Source organism: Haplochromis burtoni, unplaced genomic scaffold (assembly GCF_018398535.1).
Source record: "Haplochromis burtoni strain Fernald_Lab_line unplaced genomic scaffold, NCSU_Asbu1 Contig_139, whole genome shotgun sequence".
In the NCBI taxonomy this organism is placed as follows: domain Eukaryota; kingdom Metazoa; phylum Chordata; class Actinopteri; order Cichliformes; family Cichlidae; genus Haplochromis; species Haplochromis burtoni.
In genome coordinates, this window is record NW_024582500.1 from 592,267 (window position 1) to 610,692 (window position 18,426).

At 41.1% G+C, this 18,426-nt stretch overlaps 1 protein-coding gene across 7 annotated transcripts in view; it reads left to right on the forward strand.

The window, feature by feature from the left end:
- zranb3 (zinc finger, RAN-binding domain containing 3) overlaps positions 1-18,065 on the forward strand; it is a 143,815-nt gene extending 125,750 nt beyond the window's left edge. For 6 of the 7 annotated variants that reach the window (XM_005933920.3, XM_005933919.3, XM_005933923.3 and 3 more), the window contains 5 exons: positions 1,250-1,390; positions 6,027-6,188; positions 6,966-7,158; positions 12,636-12,767; positions 13,441-18,065. In XM_005933920.3, the coding sequence (XP_005933982.1) occupies positions 1,250-1,390; positions 6,027-6,188; positions 6,966-7,158; positions 12,636-12,767; positions 13,441-13,548 (736 nt within the window). In that variant the 3' untranslated portion in view covers positions 13,549-18,065. The remainder of the gene's footprint in view (positions 1-1,249; positions 1,391-6,026; positions 6,189-6,965; positions 7,159-12,635; positions 12,768-13,440) is intronic. The other variant, XM_042224494.1, reaches the window with a different exon arrangement.
- The last annotated feature ends 361 nt before the right edge of the window (positions 18,066-18,426 follow it).

Consider the following 18,426-nt stretch of genomic DNA (forward strand, 5'->3'; position numbering starts at 1 on the left):
AGACTAGGAACACTTGGAATACTCTGTTTATCTTATCCTGCCTGACTTTAGATAAAAAGAAGAGGGTGGATGAACGACGTAGGAGCTTACTGCCAATCACCTGCAACACTGATGACATTAAATTCTTCCATGGGTCTCCAACACATATTACATGATGGATAATTTCCAAAATAGCCACAACTACACAGAGTTTAGCAAATGAGACCAAATTAACTCATTCTAAAAATGTATATGCTTAATATTTCTAGTTGGACGTTGACTGTATTTGAGTGGGCACTAGAGGCATTTACCCGGTATGTACAGGATGTTATTGGTAAAGCAAAATAGCAGTTTGTTCCCTGTGTGTGTGGATGGTTGGTAAAGTAAAGTACTAGTTCCATCAAGTACTGACAGCAGCATGGCTGCGATCTGCTTATTGGCTAAGGCTGACCTCTGACTTCCCCTTGGAGTAAAAAGGTAGGGTAATTGCTCTCTGCGGAGACCATTACAGCATTGTACCATCCCTCTGTTAAAACCTGTAAAGTGACCAGTCGGCATTTGCCGATTGGTCACTTTTCTCTCAAGGCCTCTGGAATCTTTTCCTACCAAGAGGAACATATCACTGATTTTCTTTCCCCAACTCTCCACATGTATTTGTGTCAACTCTGACATCCCAGGGTCATTTTAATCCTGCGTAGATTGGAATGTAGAGTTTAGTGCAATTTTCAACTTGCACACATAGCATCTGTATTACAACGGCCATAAAAAGCAGTAGCGGGGCAGATGGATTAGATTAGATGATTGACGATTCCTGTGGGGAAATTAGATTGCTGCTGCTGCAATAGTAATAGGATTCAGCAGGAGAAGAAGACAAACAGAATATAAGCACACATTCAGAATAGGAAATCAGCAGTGGAAGGAAGGAAGGATCTGAGCATTTAAGCACAGTTTGGTGCCAAGAAAGAAAAACAAAAATCAAAGTGCATCTGGCTCTGCACTGAGGCCATTTGTAGAATTTTGCTAGTTATGTGGGTGTGATGTGTGTGTTACATTGATGTGGTAGAGTCCCAGGATTACCGCAGTCCAAAAAAAGATGACTAAGATTACTTGTGTGCTTGAGCAACCTCAAGCGTCCTATCATACCTGCTTGTATTGCTGTCCAGAGAGAGTTTATGAATTCATCTGCTTGCAACTGCTCCCCGGTGCTTTGGTTATGTAACATCCACAAATTCACCATTACCTCACAGCAACATTTTATCCCGTTTCACAGGTACCTCGGTCGTGACGATGTGGCCGAGGCGTCTCTGAGCAAAGCCCAGGAGGAGGGAGGCAGCGTCCGACTGGTCACAAAGGAGAACTTCTTCACAAAGAGGAGGTCTGCCTCTTCGCTAACACCACCTGCTACACAGAGGTTTGTTAAGGGAAAAAACGTGCACATAAAGGTCAAGTTGTCCTCAGGTCTGTAAGTAGTTTGCTGCTAATATATGAAACTAAAATTCAAATGTATTTCTAGCTGATCACTGTGTTTCTCCTGTCTACTACACAAACGGTATTTTGATCATTCATAGATCCGTTCTTGTCTGTAGTATTTAAAGATGAAACTTCAAGGTCTGCACATGAAGGTGGTTTGTCTCACCACATGGTTTCCTCTTCAGGATTCAGAGTATTTTCATTTTCTTTCCCTCAGCTGTCTCCATGGAGATCTGTATGTGCCTTGTGGGAGAGACACAAAGGCCCACTGAGTGTGTTAGTACAGTAAATATAGACCATAATATGATCTACTGGGTGAGATGCATCGGCCAGCTCACCCCAGGAGGCAATATCTCTATGGAAACCTGCAGCAAACACACAGATGAGCTCTCACACATGTACACAGTTACTGGTGTTACATACAAAATGTCTGTGATAATCTATAAAGTGCCTTAAAGGCTCTGTTCAGGATATGTGCTTTTAGACAACAGATAGCGTTTTACTGCATGAGGTATACAGCAGTGTCTGGAAGTATAAAGTGTTTGACAGAAGCAAGCACTGCTGTGTGAATAAACACGGTAAAAGGCAGCATGGTAACAACATTAAATGGCCATTTATAAAAGCTGACTTAAAAAATGTGCTAATATGCTAGTAGCTAGAATAGAAATGGCATCCATCCGTCCAACTAACTGTGGCATGTGGTTGGAGGGATGAGGAGAATCCATGTTTTCATAAAGTAGGAAGATTGACATCCATCACTGTTATCTATTTAAGCATTCAAGTAAAACTTGTACATAACATTGAACTGCTCCTTCAAAACAACAAATTCAGTTCAGTTCCTGCTAATACTTCCTGCTGGCTGATATCACTTGACATTTGAACTGTGGCTATAAGTTATACTAGAGTAAAAAAAAGGACAGCAAGCTCTTAGATTGTAAGGCATCTGCACAAGTCATCTGATGGGAGGCAACCTGTCTCCAAACAGTAGCAGTCTGACTCTGACTGACTGCAATCATTCTCTAAAATATTGGCAATGTTTTCCAAGTAAATGTTGTCCAGTTTATAAACACAGATACATTGGCAACCTGTTGCAATCATTCTGAGTCACTCTGCTCTGATAAGCACAACTGACTGTGAACTAAAGAAACAGACATTTCTGATAACATACATCCATTTAAAACAAGCGCATGTCTGGTATTGAAGGTATCAGTTAATCTTAAAGTGTGCCACCTATGCCTGGGCGTGGGCTAAAAAGGAAATCCTGCCATGCAGCATACGCCACTAGTGTCCATTTTGAAGGGAAACAGTCTTTATATTGCTATCCACATGAAAGCAACATGCTAAAATGTGGAAAATAAGAATCTCGATTAACAGCTGGACGTACCAGTGTCAGATCTCGTTGGTGCCTTTGGTTTCTTTCGGTATAGAGCACCAGAGATGAGCGAAGGTGGTAAACATTCTACATCTATAAACCTACATTTTTGATTCACATGCATTTTTTGGCAAATGCATTGATGTTTTACAGTTTCTAAAAGACATATTTCTGGCTTTTCTGGATGTTTTCACTATTCTCAGTTTGGACACACAAGTAAAAAGTCTATTTGTGTCTCTCTTTCATCGACTAGACTTTGCTGGCACACCATTTGTCCCATGATACTTCCAGTTTTTGGTATATTCTCAACTTTGAAACAGCAAGGTTCCCTTTTTAGAAGGTTCTCTTCTCTATTTCAATGATTAAATTTCCTTCTGTAGTGCTCTGTCACTCTGGCTCTTTGTTCCTCTTGCTGTCTCTCTGAATTGTAAACCATGGGGAAAGAGAATTTAGTCCATCTGTCCCCTCCAACGTGGCTCTAGCACCCTGCTGGGACTACATGGCAAATGCCCAGATTTGCTGTCTTCTGCCAGACGGACATGCACGCAGATACACATACTAGAAATGTTTTGCAGATAGAGCATTGTAATATACTAAATATACAGGAAAAAAACTGATTTATTTCTGTTGCATGGATATTTACACTGAAATGTATTTGCAGTTTGTAGAAGAAAGTGAGCTTTGTTTAATTTAGATCAGGTTTACAGGGTAATGTCTTGACTGATCCCTCATTTCTTTATACATGGGTGCAGCGAGTTATAAAAATGTGCAAAAATACACGAAAATCCTGAATATAAGGCAAAAAGAGAGTTTGTACAGTTCTAATGAGCTTGAAAGTGAATACATGGTATGACCACCTTTATGCTTCAACACAGCCTGAACTCTCATAGGCAGCTTTCTTGTCATTTCTTTAATTAGCCATCAGGAATAGTTCTCTTGGCTTCTTGAAGGACATTCCTGAAGTCTTTTTTGGAGAGCAGGTAAACCAAAAAATTCAAATTTGGATTAATCACAACATCAGACTTGTTGCTACAGATTTTTCTCCCTGTTTCCCTTCGTTAATAATGTCTTCTTGACAGCCACTGTACCACTGAAATCACTTCTGATAAGGCTTCAGTGAGCAGTAGATGAATGAACTGAAGGGCCACATGCATCTCTCAGGTCTTAGTCGATTAGTTAGATTTTTTTCTGTTTTTTACACACAAATGGCTTTTCGATACTGCTTGCCTACTAGAGAAAGGTGTGACATTTCTTCTCATGTCCCCTACTTGTCTTGGATCCATATTTTTTTAAGGACACACCAAGCCGAGATATGTCAAGTTTTCAGCTAATAGCTCTTTGGGAGTCTGCTTGGTGGTGCAAAAAATACAATTTTATGCACGTCAGACTGTGTTATCTTTAGTATTTTTAGTAGAATCATCTAAAGAAATGAGAACAAATGATGTGTTTTTGTGACAGGCTGCTAGTGAAAAAGTGCCTAAAGCTACAATTTAAAATCGCTTCTTTGCTAAGTTAGCAGTGGTTCATGCCATTAGGTGTTTTTTTTATACTTACAAAAAGTGGGCAAAAAAGTATTCCTGTGAAAATGTTCACGCACAAGGACCGATAATCAGTGATGAAGCATCCAAAGAAACAAATGTGGGGAACTATTGCTCAAGGGCGCTTTAAAATATGACGCAAACTATAAACAAGTGAGAGGAGGTGTCTTAAGACTTTTGCACACTACTGCATGTTCAGATTCAAGGTCAGTGGCTACACATTAAACACGGTGTTTAATGAAAGAAGCTGTTGTGAATCTTTTTAACGTCTTTGTTGAAAAGAATAAAACCTTCATCAATGGGAACTATTTTTATAACTAATTCATTTGTATTGTTTTTGTTGAGATTCGGGATGCCTGGCCTCAACTTACCTGTTTGACTTTGACGTTTTATTGTGCTCCTCTTCGCCGTGTTTTCTACTTTCGCCTGAGGTCACCTGAAAAATTAAGATGAAAACTCGTCTTCCCCGCTGTCGCCAAGTGCTTTCTCATCATCATCATCGTTTGAAATCATAGGGGCTCTCTCTCTGCTGAGCTCACCATGAAATATAAAGCTCCTTGAGATGACTGTTGTGATATAGATAAAATGCTCCGCTCTTTAAAAATACAGGGCATAGTGCTGGTAGGTGTGGTTAGTTTTGCAAACTAAGAGATGATATCCAGCTGCAGGTAATTTACTAACAGGACAGGCACACAACAAATCAGAAAACCATATAAATACAGGGGATACGCGTGTATGTTAAATGTAGGCCTATGGTGATAATCTGGCAGACAGTCGTTTGAATGGAAACAGGCTCGAGTCATTCAGACAGGCTCTGATCTAGGACTGTAAACTGCACAGCAGTATTTTAGCCTTGTGTTCTGTAGCGTTCTTGTATTAAGACAACTTCCATATAGATAACATATCTGCGATATGTAACTCATGGAGAGTCAAAGTATGTGCAGCTAAAAACAGTCATGTGTTAGATCTCACGAGATCAGGCGAAAACCTCGTGCGCTGTCCATGGTCCTGAAATTCTAGTGTAATAAAACTGCATTAAAGAAAGTTTTTTTTCCTTTATTAAGGGAAGTTTTTCAGTTCATTAATGTAAATGAGTGTAAGAAGTTTTGATGTTGCTGGTATTGCGTGACTCCCTTAGGTTGGAGGATCCAGGTCATCTTTGAGTTCACTGAGCAAATTTAGAATTCAGCTGGCTGGGTCATCTATACGGTTTTACGTCTTTACGTCTACCTATCCTCTGCAGCCATATCAAGCTCAGAAATTGAGACATGCTTTTTATCTGCGTTAAATATTAGCTCAATTATCAGCAAAGTGCAAGTTGCAAATCAGTTTGTGCACATGATTTAAATATTATTCTCCCTATAGTTTGCGCTTTGAAAAAAGAACTCTGTGACGTTCATATGCAACAGTCACATAAACCTCTGAGTTCTCACTTTTTACTCACAGTCGTGTCATTGCACTCCTTTTACACCAAAGCTCAGTTTGTGCTGGAGCAACATGATAGCAAATCTGGTGTTTGGACATTGAAGTCCTTCAGTACCACATCTGACTTACAAACATACAACCGTCTGTTGAGAATTTGAGAATGATGTCTTTTTGGTCTGAAGTTACCATCTACCACTTCTTCACTCCCGACTATGTTTCCCCTTTCTCTGTCTCTCTCACAGCAGGCAGGACAATCAGTCCTGTAGGACATCAGATGCACAATCATCAACAGAGTCCAGCTACCTGCAGGCTGTGGACAGTCAGGGTGTCCCTCTGTGTCTCTCCTGCCAGCAGCCCTGCTCTACCACAGGTGGAGCGTGGGACACTCGATTCTGCAGCCACAGGTATTGCAACACTAACTACATACAGTTAGAGGAAAAGCTACGGGCTAAACTGGACATTTCCAACTTGTAATAACTTGAGAATTGCTCAAAAGTTCTGGAGCAGATTTGTAGATAATATAGATCTCAGTGCACCTGATGTGCGAGGTCTACTGCAACAGCAGTGTCTTTGATTAGATGTCAGCCAAACAAAAACATATTACATCAACTTTCACACAGTTTGGGAGGTTTTTTTCCCCCCAAACTTCCCCGTACTCATTGTCCTCTGCGCAGAAGCCCACCCATCTGGCACCAAAAAATTCAATTATATTCAGAGCTTTAAGAGTTTGTGTGCAAAACAAACTCAGAAACACAGCAGTACAATGTTGACTTCACCCTGTTGTTTGCTTTCTTTGTAGAAAGAATACTGTTTGCTCAAGACTAAAATAGATTAGACTTCAACTCTTGCATCTATAATGGTCTTTTTCCAAATCTTTTCCTGTAAATTTTTTGGGGGGGAATCAGTCAAATTTGGTCTTTACCAAACTTGATACCATTACCAATGTAAAATAAAAGTTTTTTATGGAAAATCTAAAGCAAACCTATTTCGGTTTAGTTTTTCTGGAGATGCTGCACCTTTTCCTGGCAGTCTTAATTCGATTAAATGGTTTTCAAAAGCCAGCTTCTGTTTTTTAACCAACATGAGAAAAACTTTCTATGTGAATGATTTTTAAAATAGAAAGAAGTTAATCACAAGTTTCTTTCTGTAGTGCAGATGTTTCTATGTGCTTTGACCCACAGGTGTCAGGAGGAGTTCCAGTTGCGCTCCAGCCAGACTTACATGCGGTCTCAGGTGTTGGAGGCAGAGCGCGGCATCTGTCAGCACTGCGGCCTCCACGCCCATGACCTGTTCATTAAGGTTCGTGATGCTCCACCCTCCCAGCGAAAGGAGATCCTGGAGAACACTTGGCTCACCCAGCTGCCACTCAAACAGGTGGGACATAGAGCAGAGGAGGCACTGTTTCGTATTTGTCTCTCATCCACGTTTCAGGAAAACTCCACCAATGAGCTGAAGAAACTTTTTTTTTTTCAAGTGCCAAACAGCCATTAACTATGGTGGTCAGTCAGTGCAACGAGGCAAGTTGTGTCAATGTGAAATTCAACTCCACACCACTGTTTCTGTCTTTTTTATGTCATATTTCTTTCCTGTAGACCTTTATACAACCAAAGGAGTGGCCACAGTGGCGCGCAGCAACTTTTACAGAAAGGCGATTGTGTTTTATTCGTTTACACAAGCTGACAGCCCGCTGCAGCTTGATTTACTTTTCCTGGGTGGCTTCACCTTTCTGCACTTCTTCCTGACTGAAAAGCTGTCTCAATCCCAATTCCAAAAAAAGTTTGGATGCTATAGAAAATGTAAATACAAACAGAATGCAATGATTTGCAAATCTCAAAAACCCAGATTTTATTCACACTAGAACATAGAAATTATACCAAATGTTTCAAGTTTGACAATTTAATCTTCCAAAAATATTGGCTGTGTTTAATTTGATGTCAACTAATTAGGTTGATGAGCAACAGGTCAGTAAGACGAAAGGGTACTAAAAGGAGCATGTAGGAGAGGTAGAGCTCTGCAAACTGTTTGCAGATTGTGGAACAATTTCAGATTAAGAATCCTCAATGTAAATTTGCAAAGACTTTGAATACCAGTTTACCAGAATAAGAATAAGTTTCAGAGAATCTGGAGAAATCTCTGTATGCAAGAAACTAGATCAAAAATCAGCACTGGATGTCCGGGATTTCCGCGCACTCAGGAGGCTGCATTACAAACAGGCATGGAAATCACTGCAAGACCACTTCAAGAATTCATTCTCTGTGGATACAGTTCCTCGTGCCAGTTAAAATACTATCGTGCAAAGAAGAAGCTAAATGTTAACATGATGCAGAAATGGTGCTGTCTTCTCTTATTTAAAATGGAATAAAATTTGAAAACTGGGAAAAACATGAGAAACATGGCACCACATCGCCAGGATTGAACAGGAGAGAGACCAATCGAGCTTGTTATAAGGGCTCATATCAAAAGCCTGCATCTCTGATGGTATGGGGTACATTAGTGCCTATGGAATTGGCATCTTCCACATATGGAAAGACACACTGATGCTTAAACATATATACAGTTTGTAGACAACAAACTATACTCCCACCCAGACTACGTCTTTTCCAGGGAAGGTCTTGTGTATTTTAGCTAGACAATGTTAAGCTGCATGCTATTACAACAGCATGGTAAACCGATTTGCCTGCCTGCAGTTCAAACTTTTCACTAACTGAAACATTTGGTGTATAATAAAATGAAAAATACAGAAAAGAAGGCTCAAGAATACTGAGGAGCCAGAATCCAATATCAGACAATAATGGGACAACAATCTTCTCCCAGAAGTCCAGCATCTGGTCTCCTCAGTTGCCAGATATGTGCAGGCTGTTGTCTAAATAAAGTGATGCTACACAGTGGTAGGCATAGCCAACTTTTTTTAACCATTCTGTTCCTGTGGACTTGGAAATGACGTTTTTATAGGGTACATTTTCTCAGTTTACACATTGTTTGGTGTGTTCTTTTCTGAATAAAATATGGGTTTATGAGATTTGCATATCATTGCATTCTGTTTTTTCATTTGTGTTTTATACAGTGTTCCAACATTTTCAGAATCGGGGTCATAGTCTGTATATGTCTTCTAAATATTACTTTACATGAAACAGTGTTACTTGTAAATTGAACATAAAATATTAAAGTTTACTGTGGCTGTTCTGTGAGGACGATACGTCTCTAAATGAAAAGCTATTAGAGTTCAGAAACGCAGCCCTACAGCTTGATTTTAAAAAGTCGTTTAAATATGTGTATGAACAGGAAGGTGATATATTAGCAAAACAGCTGGTTAAACTTAGTATGTAAACTTAATAAGCAAACTTGCCTGTTTTATTAAACCGGATATGGTCGCAGCTGGCACTCCTCTTCCTTAAGGCTTTCTTTGCTAATGTGGTAAAGCAATTATTAAAAACCTTTATTAAAAACACTGCACAATAAAATTTATTTGCTACAACAGTAATTCGCAGATTGATGGTTTTCTTGCAAATGCTAGCTCCATTTCCACAAAGCATAGACAGTAAGGGATCTCAGAGCAGTGAAAGCTGACCCAGCGGCAGATTGTCTAACACAGTCTCTGCCATCAGTTTCCTGTCAGAGTTACGGGTTAATGCTGCTGGTTTCTCAGCTTGACATGCTCAAGTTATTGTTAACAGGACAAAAAGTAGAGCTTGAGCGCAGACGTGCCTTCAAAATGCTTATCCCATAAAGATGTCTCTGAGTCAAGCAGAGTTAATCCTGCTTCCAGAGACAATAGCCAAATGAGACCAATAAAAGACAGTAATATACAGGAAGTGCGAAAATGGCAAGAAAGCCTTACTTTTATCTGAGAGGAAAGCAGAATGGGATTGATTCTGCTATGTTTTAATTGATGTTTTTAGATTTTACATCATGATGATCATGATCATTTTTATACATGCAAATATTTAATACAAACTAAAACTACATGGAATCTCATTATACTTCTCATTATTAAAAAAAACAGACTGAGTGTCTGAAAATTATCTGTTTTTCCCTTTAAACAGGAAGCAATGCGTGGGTGAACTAAAAAAACATTTATACATACAGGTTTTGCTCGTTGTTTTAAAGTTGTATGATAGCATGCTAACATTTGGTGATTAGCACCCACATTACCTGAGGGAATTTTATTTTGATGTGGTTGGATGTTTCAGGTGTTAAGATTTTTTTTCATATAAGGATGTTTTCTCCTCAATATTGAAAATTTGTACCAACTTTGTTAGATAAACAGTCATCAAAATGCACACATTAACCGACATCAGTCTCTCTATGTGAGCCAAAGAACTGACAAAGAAGTTCTTTGTGTGTTTATGTAAGTGCAAAAATAAAAGCACCCTGTACTCCCCATCCCACCCACCTACGCACATATGCATCTACTCACACACACACACGCAGGTTGATCTGCACTCCAAGGGGCCAGCTCCCAGTAAATGGATTGCTGGGCCCATTGATTTTTTTTTTCCCAGTGCCAGGCCTCGACCAGTAAGCCTATTTGATTTGGTTGGCTGTTATCCTGCAAAGCCACCCCCCCACACACACACAAACACACACTCACTCCTCCTCCCCTCTTTCCAGTGCCGCCGGCAGAAGCATCAGCGCCGATCGATGCACCGAGCTTTAGAGGAAACAAACTCAGCCACATGATAAGACACCAGTGGTGGAGAAGCCTTGAGATTATAGGCTCACTCTTTGGTTCATACTGGGGGGGTTTGGTACGTGTGTGTGTGTGTGTGTGTGTGTGTGGTGTGTGTGTGTGTGTGTGAGAGAGAGAGAGTGAGAGAGTGGGAATGGTTATATGTGTCTATGTTTGTAGCTTGGGCTCTCTTTTTGGCGTGCATGTGTATAACAGGTGTGGCTGTAACGGTATTTTGATGCGCGTGTGGATTTTCAGGATGTGTTAAAGCCTTTAGGTGCTTGTGAGAGGAGCTTCAGTATGTGTGTAAGTGTGCAGTAGTGAGGTAAGGTGCACCAAAGTGCATGCTTTTGGCACAAAAGCAGGCTCAATTGACTCGAATGTGTGAGAGCTTGTGTGAGAGTGTGTAAGAGAGAGATCTGAACTCTGGCCCTGTGAGCAGGCCTGTTCTTTAAATCTGTTGGGATCAATTCCAGCTCCCTGCCTTAATGTCGGCAGAGTAGTTCTCAAAGTAGGAAAATAGATTTCGGGCCCTGAACTCTTCCCACCAGGATTCTCTCTCTCTATTGTCTTAAGCTCCTCCACTTGCTTGCTCTCTTTTTTCTTTTTGTCTCTATTCTCTGTCATCTTCCCATTCTTGCTTTCTGTTTTCTCCACTTTTTTCCTTTTTATATTTTCTTCATAAAATAAATTTCAGATTCACAACAGTATTATCTGCTAGTGAATCCACACTGTGCCCAGTGGACCTCAGTACATTTTTACAAAGAAGCACTACGGGTCTTCAAATGGTTCAGCTAGTTACTCATTAGCTTTGACTTATTTCTGTTGCATCTCAGACGTTCAACAACAACTTCTGCTACTGTTGACTGGTATAGATTATTTTAAAAAAGAATAATCTTTTACATCACATGGATGGTCAGGTGAACGCACGTTACTTGCCTGGGAGCTAAGAAGCTAAGCCAGTGGAGGCAGTGTGGTCCTTTGGGCAATGTTCTGCTGGGAAACCTTGGGTCCTGCATCCATGTGGATCGCTTTTACATGTACCGCCTACCTAAGCATTGTTGCAGATCATGTACACTCTTTCATGGAAACAGTATTCCCTTATTAGCAAAACACTGGTGTCTTGCTGTATTTTCTGTAGTAGTCAAAGGAATTGAACTGTGTATTTTTATTGTGTCTGTGTTTCTACTCCTTCTCCTTTGCCTCCAAAGACATCAGTTTAACTGATAAAATAACTGTTACTGTGTCGACTATCACCTTAACAAGTTAAACATATAAAAAAAAAAGAGCAATTAAAACAGAAGCTCACCTGAAATACTACTCAGGATATTGCAAATGCATTTTTTTTATCTTACTTACAAACTTACTCATTATGTAAGTTTTCCTTGTATGAGGAAAACTCTCCTCCTCTAAATCTAGTGAAAAATGTGCTTTAAAATGTAATTAGCAGAATTTTTTTTTAAAAGTCACAAAAAGTTGAGGCATTTAGGAGTGTGCACCTTAACTGTAGCACGATATTCCCAGCGGTATTTTTAACCTAATTTCTGTCAGGCAGGCTTGCGAGCTCTCCCTGATTAAGTTTCCCTCCAGCTGCCCGTAATGTAGGCCACAAACATTTTGGTGATTTATACAGCTGTACCTGAGGCAGCAAACGGTGATGGATAGCATGAGGTCAAAGTTTGCTGTCATCAATTCGGCACAAATGATGTTTTCATCAGCTGGTCTTATCCTCACAATCACACAGGCTTACATTAATCTCAGCATAATAAACTTCCATCAGAGGCCCTTTCCTGCAGTTTGCCTTCATTATTTCCTGGATTTTGCCAGTTATGTGCTTTGCTGGGATGCATTTTTTTGGCTTGAGACTGTTTTTTATCTTCTTTTATTGTGAGGCGCATTGCAGAAATGTCCCCGCAGTGCAGAGATTTGTTTAATATGAATGATTTGTCTGTGCCTGTGTGTGCTGTAAAGTAACAATTTAGGTCACTGTAGTACCCAGCGAAAGGCTGAGCTTTACTAAAGACATCACATCAGTGCAAAGAATTAACTTTAGCATAGATGGATGGTTTGGGAGGGGAGCGCTATCAAACGTTGTTTTAGGCAATTTAGAGCAGTGTGAGGGAACATCCGAGGGTAGCCGGTGTACTGAGACGCTCACTGTTGTATTCCGGTGTGCTTCCAGCTGAACGAGATGATCCGAGCTCCTGTTGAAGGGGATTTCTGGCAGGTTGACCACATCCGTCCGGTCTACAGCGGAGGAGGCCAGTGCTCTCTGGACAACCTGCAGACACTCTGCACTGTCTGCCACAAAGCCGTATGTGCACACTCCGCATCACAGCACCCATAACAACCGCAGCACCAGCTTTTAAAGCCAAAGGGCTTAGGGGGCAAAAGCAATTTGTCTAACATTTTAAGGTGCACAGCAGATGGAGCTCTCCTTTATCCCTGTATAAAGAGAAAGCGCCATCACTCATGTTGAGGATCACATGTGCTGGCAGTAATGTGATACATGGTCAAACACATTGATCAAAAGTCATATTATCCCTCACAAAGCTATATACTGCCTATAATAACATCACATGATGTGGCTGTGTGACATTTTGATGTATAGCATGCGTTGGAAAATGCTATATATCGGCCTCTTCCTTCTTGCACTCCTTCAATATTTCATATTTTCAGTCAGCCACTTCTTAAAAGCAGATCTGATTTGAGAAGAAACTTTTCAAAATAAGACACAGCTTTCACCATGAGCTGAAATGTGCTTTGCTTTCACACCAGAATGCTTTTTTCTGTCAGCTTGGAAGGAAACGCTTCACATGTTGACGTATGTAAACTGAAGCAAAGCACTGCGACTGATAAGGGGATCCTCGCACTGTTTATGCCCCCTCTCAGACACTTTAATCTAGAGATGCTCGATATATCGATCTGACTTTTCTGCGCTGACTGCAGATGTAACCTCTTACATCATGTTCCATTTTTCTCCACAGAGAACAGCTCAGCAAGCCAAAGAACGAAGCCAGAGCAGGAAGAGTGCTGCAGCTTCCAAGGTTTCGTCAGACATCAGCAGGTTCTTCGTTCGGAAAGAAAACAATTAGCTGGGACCTGTTACGCTTTCACTTATTGTCAGTTAGGGATAGAGCGATCCAATACTTGGATCAGATAGCCTGACACCAAAAGCTAGATCAGACATCCGTGACAGGGCTTAGCTATGCTCTTCAGGTCTATCATGTTTTGTGTTTACTACCCCACGCATCGGCAGCAATCTGCTAACTTCCAGCAGTCAGCTAACAGCAAAGCAACAGTAGTTCAAAGTGTTTCGCTACAGCAACACCAGTTTGTCTTAATATGCGTACAAGTGAGTTGGCACGACTGAAGAGCTTCAGCGACAGCAGTTCGGTCTGTTTCTCTTTCTCTGTCATTATGTTTGGTTTAACACTTGTTTGGAAGCTTTTGCGTCACTCATGGTAACTTAAAGGAAATTAAAGGAGAAACTGTGACTATTAATTACAGCACTGTGCTGTAATTAATCCTACACAAGGCTGAAATAACGCTAATGCAAATAAATGTTTTTTTAAAGCATAAATACATTTGTCTTTTTATACTTTTCTAATGAATAGGTCGATAATCTTCTGTCTCACTCCTCAGAGTGAGAAATACACATTATTGATTTAACACTGGACCTGGTAGCAGCAGATACCTGAGGCCAAGGTATCAGTGTGGTATTAGAAGTGGAAAAAGTTAGACTGGTGTATCCCCAGTTACAGTCCTGGATGCTCATATTAGACATTACCAAAGTGGTTAGAAAATGTGCAAAGTTCCAAAAGTTCAGGCTTCAGATAAACAGCCACTTTTTAGATGTTTTCTTTCTGCTCTTTTCTTTGAGAGTTGATATACGTGGTGTTATCTCAGCTACACGACTATGGTCACAGAAACTCAACCCACCTGTTCAAGAGGGGCAGCCAATCAGAAGATAGTCAGCTTAAAGGGAAAGAGAAGACAGTATAAATAATGCACGTACAATCCTTGACCCCTGTGTTTGCATGAACACTTCTGGTCTTATAGAACTTCATCAGACAACAACCAGCAGTTATAACCTCGCCAAACACTTTGCTCAGTCACTCGACCTTTTGCTATTTGCTTAGTAACTCATTTTTAGGTCGTATTGAACAGAAGATTAGGTCCATTTTATAAATTTTAATGGATATATGAGTCAGAAAGGAGGAGCTAAATAGCTAGTCATAGGCAGGCTTAGCTTGGGACATCACGACCAAATAAGTAATGTCCATCTTTTATACTGTATATGGAGAGAAGTTATCTAAAACGGCTTGTTTCAGGCAGCAGATGAGCCGATGGGCAAAACCAGTGGGAAGGATAAATATAGATTATTTTGAACTGTGCAAAGCCACTAGACCCTAACTGCAAGACAAAAAAACAAACGAGAGAAACAGAAGAGGAAAAGCAAAATAGGTCCCCTTTAAAGGTTTGGTGCAGTTTGCACATGTAAAGGTGTTTATTCAGTTTACATAAAGACGCACTGTGTGAAGTATCAGAAGTCCCATTTGCCGTGACAGATGAGGACACAAGGCCTTTAAAGATTCTGCCTAGCTTTCAGATGCTCTCATCTGCGTCCCACTGGACCCCATTACGTTGGAAGATCTAGTAGTGGAGATTTACCTTAAAGAAAAGTGCAGTGACGTCTGCATCAAATGCAAATTCAGCCAACTCCCCTCTCGTCCCCGAACCGTCACAAGTGCGGTAGTTTTGATTTATGACGCCCCCTTCCCTTTTTTTTTTTTTTTTGCTCGAGGCTGAAATGGAGCAGGTTGTTTAGAGAGATGCTGCTATTTTAAGATTTTGCAAAGTTGGTGAAAAGTAGCAGCTCAGAGATGAATTGCGAGCTTTGTGATTAAAACTCTACGGCAGCAAACACACCCAGGTGTCCTCATTGGTGCGATCAACAAGTGTCGCCTTGTAAATCTTTTTTTTTTCTTTATGAAAGATGGATGAGCACTCTCTGATGGAATGAGAAACCTCTTTTCACCTTGTTTCGTTTCTTCTTCTCCCGCTCTGGCGCTGTAACCGGTTTGGACTGTAAATACAGCGAGCCGTCGGCCGTTCCGACAAGCTCGCAAATCGTTTCATCGCCTCAAGTCAGGAACATTATCGTCCATGTCCACGCATCTACCTCCTCTTCAGCTGTGCTTGATGATCTGAGCAGAGCTAAAGTCAGTCAGGAGGGCTATGTTTAGAGACAGAGAGCAGAGTTACTATGGAAACAAGGCTTTAGGTTCAGCCATGTTGGGAATATTGAATCTGTTCTTGTGAGAGTTATACAATGAGCTAGACAGACATCAGAAACTCCAATCAATACCAGCAGCCTCCTGCGAGAACGAGGCCCTCGCATTCCTCCGAAACGCGCGGTTTTACCTCCCCTCTCCGCTCTGAGGCTCCACCGTCGACGTTTTAGGGTGTCGTCATGTCACGATTTGCCTGTCTGTCAGCCGTGTCAAACGCCTAACTCAGCACATTCTGCCCTCGCAGGAAAGTTTTAAATTTTTCTGACAGCCCCCCCCCAACTTCTCTCAGCCTATCAGCTGAAGACGCGCTTTAAACTTTCTCTGAGCCCATGTGGGTGCACGCGTGGGTGTATGTGTATTTCCCCTACGGCTGCTCCAGGTCTCCACTTAATAAGACCGTTGTTCCTCTCCTGTCCAAACCGACAAGCTTTGTGAGTAATGAACATCTCCCAGGCAGCCTTCCAACAACAGCAGGTTTCAGTGTCAGTCCCTGTCAGCAGCCAATGACTCTGATCCGCTGTTTTATTACACCCAAAAGGTGTGTGTGCGGCAGAGAGAAAGTGAGGAAACTAGTGCGAAAGTGTGGCTGAGTGTGTGTGCTGCTCAGATTAAGCTCGTGTGTTTGGCAGAGGGAAAGTGTATATTGGACAGGAGAGGAAGTGGTGTGCATGTGTTTGTCAGAGGAAGCCATAATGAGGCAGCGCCCAGATGAAGATATCTTGCATTCCTCCCAGAGGGTCTGCTGGGTAAAGAGCAGCGCCACAGCCGCATGACACTGTTTGCGTTGGACAACCTATCAGCCCAGAGAACAACATTACCTCCACGGGTGATGACAGTAATAAAGATGGACTCAAACACCGACCGAGGTTTGCCTGTTTGCTTTCCGTCTAACGTGCTGCCCGCCTTCCTCTCACTTTTTGAAGTTGGCATCAGAGCAAAGAAGAAAAAAATCCAACTTGCTTTTTTTTCCTCCATCAAGTGAAATCGACATCCTTTCCACGGTGCCCCTACCGCATGGACCTTTCTGCAGGTTACATAGCAACAGAGCATACAGTGAATGCCGTGTGGATAAAATTAGCTGGACAAATATCTAGCAGAAATAATCACATGTAATTACAAGATCACAATATAATGTCAAAAGAAGGATGGCAGGGAAAGAAAAACAGCGCCATCTGACAAACATACAAAGCACAGAGAAACTGCTTTTAGTGCTTCTCATTACTTTATGTTATACACTATGTTATACACATTTACATTTCATCTAAATATGGGGGGAATTTCACATTATAAGGTCTGGATATCCAAAAGATCCAAAAAGTTCAGGCTCCTCCAAACACCCAGTTTCAGAGTAATTTTTCTACTTTTTGATCTGTGTGATGTCAATGAGAGCAGATACAGCTGTAACCTGCCAATTCAAGCCAGCCAGTTAGACAAAAAGGTGGCTCATGCCTCGCTCACACAGGCCTAGAGACTTGTCGGTGACCCCTTGGTGACCTTTGGTTGCTTGGAAAATTTTCTATTCCCTGACCTGGAATGCTGGCAGTGAAAAACAGCTGAAATCAGTCACATGACAGACGCCGATTCATCTGCAGACACTTGCCCTTCACTCTCTGCGCTGTAGTGCAATTTGAAAAAGCGAGCTCACCTTTAAAGTAAAAGTTGTCTTACCTCTGCAACGGAAAAAGGTGCTTTCTGTTTTGCATTACACTTTTCACATTTTCTCTGTTGAATTCAATTCAGTTCAGTTTTGTTGATATAGCACCAAATCACAACAGTTGCCTCAAGCTACTTTACATTTTAAAGTAAAGACTCAACAATATTACAAATTACAATCATACAGGTGTATACACCATCAAGCACATTTTATTTAGGCAAACACTTGGTGACAGTGGGGAGGAAAAACTCCCTTTTAACAGGAAGAAACCAGGTTCAAAAGGCGCCCAGAGCAATCACGAGGACGTTTTGGGTGCAGCACTTTATACCTCTTTGCACCCACTTGAAAACCTCTCACAAATACACACTTCTCCCTAGCAACCAGTGGTTGCCAGGGGAGATTTCTAGGACCACTGGCTCATTTCTGGGCTTGAGTGAATTTGGCTTTAGCAAACAATTTAACAGCAAACTCTAGCAGCCACTCACCAACTGGGCGGAGGAAGACCTCTTCCCTAACAACCATTGGTTACCAGATGGTCATGAACTGATCTCTAGGCCTGGGTTACTTGAGCCTTAAGGGGAGGGGGAGGGGCTAAAAAAAAGGCTTGATGGAAAGCACCCAGGGTCAGTATAAGAAAAATGACTAAGAATAAAAATATGAAGCTGGAATTTAGCATATTAGTTTTTTCCCCTTTAAAAGATTATTGGGTTTAACATTTAACACGTTTCTTTTCTGATTTAAAAAAGATTATATTAAACCACCAAAACCAGCTTAACTTTTCTTGAAAGTTTTGTGTGTTTATGAAAGTTGAATACATAATTTCTTTAGGCTGCTGTTTTCAAAACCCAAACACATCTGGGGCGCCTTTAGCTTTCACAGTGTTATATCGAATCTTTTAAAGTGGTGTTAATAAATAAACCTAAAGGTACGACTATCGCTACAAGCTAATGTAGCATGCTTTTATTGCTGACCGGTGTCGAGGGTAACACATTACTGGAATCACATTCCATTTGTCTGTAACA